The following is a 6,193-nucleotide window of genomic DNA, read 5'->3' on the forward strand; positions in this document are numbered from 1 at the left end:
GGATTGGTGCAAAGAATTTCTTAAAGAACAACTTATGCTGCTCAGGTTTTTATCCCATTTTGTTTGGTCAGTTTTCAAGTACGCTCGGATCGCAGCAATCAAGGATCGATTGACCCGTTCGGACGCATTGGCCTATGGAGAATACAAAGCGGTATATGTATGCTGAATTCCCAGCTTGGTCAAAAATACATTCAACTCATTAGCTTTGAATTGTGTGCCATTATCGCTAACGATGACTTCTGGAACACCAAAGCAATGAAAAATGGACGTCAAAAGAAAGTCTTTTATTAAATCTGATTTAAATTTCTTTAACGGGCATAACCAGTGGTATTTTGAGAAATGATCAAGGACGATCAACAGTCCAATATTTCCTTTCTTGCTCCTGGGATAAGGACCTAAAATATCTATGTATAAGCGTTGAAAAGGACGACATGTTTTCACTTGTTTTTCCATTGGTGGTGTCAAAATGATATTTGGTGCTTTGGTGGCTTTACATACTTCACAATTTCTCACGTATTCTCGGACATCCTTGGCTAATCCTGGCCAGTAGAAATTCCTCCGGATTAAGTTTAACGTTTTGAATATACCTCCATGTGCTGCGATGACACAATCATGTGCTCGATATAATACATCTGCACGCAGTAATTTTGGTATCCAAAGTTTCCATGAACGATTTATCTGTTCTGCTTCTCCAGTTGCATGTTCAGTGCGGCGATACACAAACTTGTCGATTACTTTGACATCTGGTAGTCTGCTTTGGTCTTTTAACACATTTTTTTCAAATTCTTCATATTCCGGTTCGGAAAAGTGTTCGGAGTCTAAATCGATTTCAGGACCAATTCCTTCCACGTTATTAAGTTCAGCATGGATGCGCGACAAGGCGTCTGGTACGATATGATCCTTTCCTTTACGATGACTGACAGTGAATTTATAAGCTTGCAGCTTATGTGCCCATCGCGCAAGCCTTCCACTTAGATTTGGCTGTCGCATCCACCACACAAGACTGGAGTGGTCGGTGATGATTTCGAATTCCTGCAGTTCCAAATTACATCGAAATCTGGTTATGGCTTCGATCGCAGCCAAACATTCTCGTTCGGTAAGGCTGTAATTTCGTTGCGCAGAGTTAAGTTTTTTAACATGAAAGCAATCGGCTTCTCTGCACCATCTTCAACTAATTGAACCAACACCGCGCCTATACCGTAGTCACTAGCATCGCAGTGCACGAAGAATTTTTTTGAAAAATTGGGGTTTGAAAGAACGGAAGCCGAGACTAACAAGTTGTTTAACTTTTCGAAAGCTTTCTGCGCCTCTTCTGTCCACACGAATTTTTTCTTGGTAGTCAATACTTGGGTAATAGGAAAAGTTACATCAGCAAAATTTGAAATGAACCTTCGATACCATCCAGCTAAACCAAGAAAACTTCGTACTTGTTTTAAAGTTTTTGGCACAGGCCAGGATAAAATCGAATCAACTTTGCTTAAATATGGGGAGATACCACCATCTCCAATAACAAAACCTAAATATTTTACCTGCGTCACACAGAAACTACTCTTAGAAACGTTAATGGTTAAATTCGCTTTGTTGAACTGGTTCGCTATCCTGATTAAAATCTTCACATGCGTGTTAAAGTCTTCAGATACTATACCAAAATCATCTAGATACCCAAAGACGCAATGGTTTAGATCAGCTGGTATAATCTCATCCATCAAACGACACATGGTAGACGGCGCGTTACATAACCCAAAAGGCATGACCTTGAATTGATACAATGGTCTTCCAGGTACGGTAAACGCAGTTAACGATTTAGATCGCTCTGTCAAGCCAATTTGCCAATAAGCATCTTTTAAATCGATTTTTGAGATGATGTTTGCCTTTGGTAACCGTGAAAAAATACCTTGTATGTTGGGTAAAGGATATGCATCCTTTTTGGTTTGGTGCATTGAAACACAATCGTACCTTGCCAGGTTTGAGCACAAGTCTCATTGATGAACTCCAGGCACTGCTGGATGGCTCAATAACACCAAGACTTAGCATGCGATCAATTTCACTAAACATCAGTTTCTCTACAGCTGGTGAAAGAGGATAATAGCGTTGTTTAATCGGTTTCGATTCTTCTATATCGATATCGTGTTCGATGAGGCTGGTTCGACCCAGACAGTTTTTGCAGTGAAGTAAGCGGATATGAGTAATCTTCTTCACCACTATCAGAGGGACTTTCATCATGCGAAATAGCTGAGATAACTTAAGGAGCAAGTTCAAAGACTCTCCAAAAATCTATACCTAAAATAAGCCTAGAATCTGATGACGATATTATATATAACTTCAAATTTTTCACTTCCTTTTTGTACATTATATCGACGTCTACGGTCCCTTCAACTTTATGACTTTTACCATCCGTGGTTTTTACACTTGAATGAATTTTACGGAAACGAGATATTCGCGAAATTTCATTTTCGCGCCCATATCTAATAAACCAAGTTCCTCAAAATCTAAAAATTTCACTTTCGCATAGCATAATGAGTTGCTTTCATTTCGCAAGATTGCTGAATTTAAAACTTTTTTTGTCATTCGAACTGCTTTCCGGAATCTACGTAGTCTAAAGGTGGAACGTTCCATTTTCTTATTTTTATTTAATAATTCAGGGCAATCAGAAAAAATCCTATTCCTTACTTTATTATAATTTGCTAATCTAATGTGGTATGGAACCAAAGGCAATAAAATTCTTCCATCTTTGTGATTATTAAGTTTCAAAACTTCTAAATCCGTTAGTAGTCCTATTTTTTTGCCGCTTGCGTTTCGTCGCACTCGAAATTTTCGAATCTTCTTTTCGATTAACAAAACAGGTGCTTATAGATTCACTCGCATTTTCCTTGACTGAGCAAGCCAGTAAATTATTTACAATGTCATTTAAAGTTTCGTTATCTACATACTGGTAGGTTGCGTCCGGGTGGTTTTGAACGCAACCCTCTTGGAGTTTTCCGTTCGCTTTTTACACGATTCACAATTTGGTTTATATATATTTCACTGAGACAATCTTCCCAATGATGCCCTTCTTGCAGACAATTCCAACACTTTGTCGCGTTGACCGCCTGTACGAAATTATCATCAATTTGCTCTACTACTTCGTCGTGTGTCACATCCAAGTGATCCACGGCGGATACTTGACGCCGGCCGGTATAAGTGGTGGCCGGTACATTACGCATAGCTGGCATGCGACGACTACTTTCATCGGCAAAAAGAAATTCATGCTTTTGTACAAGTTTACGCAAATGAGCTAACGATCGAATGGGTACGTACAATAATTCATGTCGAATGTCTGTCCGTAAATTTCGAGTGATAATTTCAATTAATTCCTCTTCTGACAACGGAGTAGCCATTTTGTCAACTTTTTCTAAAACAGAGTAATAAAAACTTTCGAATGTTGCGGATGGTCCCTGTTTTCGGTTTTTAATTTCTTCTCTTATATCATAATCTGATCTATAATCTTTATATTCCCGTCTTAACGCATTGCAAAAATCTTCCCATTCAACGTGATGTGCCATTTTGTGGTAACGCCAATGAAGATCACGAGCTTTTCCTACAAGTAAAACTGGAAGGTTCCTACAAATTAATTGAAAATCACCATTTAAACATTCGTAAGTTAAAGAATGTACTCGATATAAAAATTAGTCTACCTTTAGACCAATGGAAGAGCCATCGAATTTAACTTGCCAATTTTGAATCAACGTTGTTATTTTCTCCGGACTTAGGGTACTGAGATTTCGGACAAGTCGGTTTCGTTGCCTTCAACAGAGGAATTATTACTATGCGCATACGTCTGTGCGACTGTTTGAGCAACATTTAAGTTTAAATTTGCAAACATACGGTTCACTGTCTCATTTATCATTTCTCCTATGCGATCGTAATTTACAAGTGGTTGGGTTTGCCTATAATTACTATTATTACGCGCACGGTTTCCAGTAAATCTTGCGGTCTGATCTGCATCGGGTAGCGTGGAATTGAATACTCCCGTGTCTTGGTCATCATATAATCTACGAGAGCTTCGAGTATTATATCGTTATGGCTTTTGCGTTCGCGCGGTAGTACTTCCCGTCACGATGGTTCCTTCATTTTTCTTCTTCGGTTTATGATCGGTGTTGATTGGTTGCAGATCTCGTTTGTTTACTCTTTTTCGACATACAGGGCAATCATGTGAAGTTGTCAGCCGTTGTTCGATGCAATTCTTGTGGAAAACATGATTACAGAAAGTAATCCAACAATCGTTTCCACTCGGCATATCTTGCAAACAAATTGCGCAAGAACAAGCTGATGCTTCGGCCGTTAAATTAGCCAGATTTTCAGTACTTCGGATCATTACCGCCATACTGAATTGTTGCATAAAAAGTCTCCAAAGCTATTTCAAAGTTTCGAACTTCCGTAAGGTGAAAATCAAAGTTGAAGATTAGAAAAAAAAATCAACACTATTTCGAAAAGAATTCCTTTTATTGGTAATATATGTGGGACCGTTTAAAATCAATATTAAATCAGTTTCTAACCTTTGGTTTGGCCTTAAAATTGAGATTCCATTGGTAAAGAATTTTAAAAGCAAGTATCAATTCTTCTGTTCGAATTTCTACCGGGCAAGGCAGGAGTCCTCATCAGAAATTTGGTAACCTTTACTTGCGTTCCAAGGAAGAAATTCATAACTATCGAATTGAAAAAAAATTTATATTTTATTGTTGAAAGTTTACAATTTAGTCTTCAGCGGCTAAGTATTTAGGTCTGCTAAGCCTAAAACTTTCTTTTCCATGCTTGGACGAACTGTAAACCCCGTTCAAGTTAGTTTTCAAATACTTGTCCTACGGTTGATAAAAAAATCCGATAAGTCTTAATACCAATTCCAGGAAGGCAATATTTTGAAATAAAAACTTAAGACAATGAATGGTTGAAAGTAAGTCATCTGGCCATCAATAATGGACTTCAACACAAGTGGCAGAAAGTTCCAGGGCTGATATGCCTGAAATCCGAATTCGTTCAAGGTATACATCCATTTGAGGCACAGAAAATTACCCGAGCTGGAAATTTTATTACTTATACTATGTCTCCATTGTGAGATTTAATGAAGATTTAGCCCTCTGACGAGATTTGACGTTAATCTTTTAAGATTTACCATATAAAATTAAATCTCGAAAGGCAGTAGATTTAAGTTAAATCTTCGTCAAATCTTCAATAATATTGGTCAATAAGTACAATTTGTTGGATGTGGCAACCACAAATTCACATGCCGTAAGTCAAATGACATTTGTGTTTTCATTATAAAGTTGAGGACATTGAAATCTAGCCTATAATAAAAACATGAATTTTCGTTTAGGAGGAATTTTTAGTTTAGGAGGAAAATTAGTAATACATATTTACATAACTTTGGTTGTAATAAATTAAGAAAATATTATTTTAAAAACTAAATATTTAGAAGAAATGTTTTATAGTAATATCATGCAGAGTATTCTCCGCTTTCTATAAGTCATTTATGCGCTGCGACAAAAAATTTATAAATTTCGGTAACGGTTCTGCTTCGATAACATTGCACCGAAAATCCTCTAGAACTCAGTTCGTATTCATGATATGCCAAAGGCCCACGATTGGATTTTCGGTTCCCTCCTATGAATACGAGAGTTCTACAAAATTTTTTCTTTCCGCAAATGTTTTTTACCGTTTTGATAATTTTTCTTAAATTCGGAAAAATGATTCGGAATATGGTACCATTCTTTACACTTTCCAAACTACATATTATACATAGATACATATTTACCTCGAATAAGAAGCCAATAATATTCAGATTTCATATAATGAAATTCCGCTTGGTACCTTCTTTTTATCTGTCTGTATATCAATGTCCGCAACTGTATTTATAAAATCATACATAAGCAAACGTCAAATATTTGGATTTATTAAATCTTAGTGGATAAATCTCTCAATGGAGACATAGTATTAGACAAAATTTATTAATTACGAGGTCGAAACTTGGTAAATTCTATCTCATTATGTGGGACAAAACGTAGCAAGCTAATCCTCATTCTGGGGAACTAAAAGCATGATAAAATATAGCCGAAACCTTCGCTTTTTAGGCCCCACGTTGGGCACCAGATTTGTAATGAATCCATGGATGTAGTGGGTATGCCATAGGTAATTTGCAGAGGAAGAACCGCAACTTCTA

General features: G+C 37.0%; 1 protein-coding gene across 1 annotated transcript; it reads right to left on the minus strand.

The window, feature by feature from the left end:
• Positions 1–3,745: 3,745 nt before the first annotated feature.
• Positions 3,746–4,363, minus strand: LOC118756149 (putative RING-H2 finger protein ATL37). The gene is made up of 2 exons (XM_036490931.1): positions 4,087–4,363; positions 3,746–4,014 (listed from the first exon to the last, which is right to left on the minus strand). The coding sequence occupies exons 1-2, from the start codon at positions 4,361–4,363 to the stop codon at positions 3,746–3,748; spliced, it is 546 nt and encodes a 181-aa protein (XP_036346824.1).
• Positions 4,364–6,193: the final 1,830 nt, after the last annotated feature.

Source organism: Rhagoletis pomonella, unplaced genomic scaffold (genome assembly GCF_013731165.1).
Source record: "Rhagoletis pomonella isolate Grant_MI unplaced genomic scaffold, Rhpom_1.0 Rhpom_scaffold_09000, whole genome shotgun sequence".
In the NCBI taxonomy this organism is placed as follows: Eukaryota; Metazoa; Arthropoda; class Insecta; order Diptera; family Tephritidae; genus Rhagoletis; species Rhagoletis pomonella.

What these genes read in the sequence shown, in the direction of transcription:
- LOC118756149 (XM_036490931.1), bottom strand. Translation starts at nt 4,363, where the DNA reads ATGGCGGTAATGATCCGAAGTACTGAAAATCTGGCTAATTTAACGGCC. An exon ending in AGGAACCATCGTGACGGGAA is followed by an intron (nt 4,015 to 4,086) that starts GTACTACCGCGC and finishes ATGATGACCAAG; the next exon opens with ACACGGGAGTATTCAATTCC.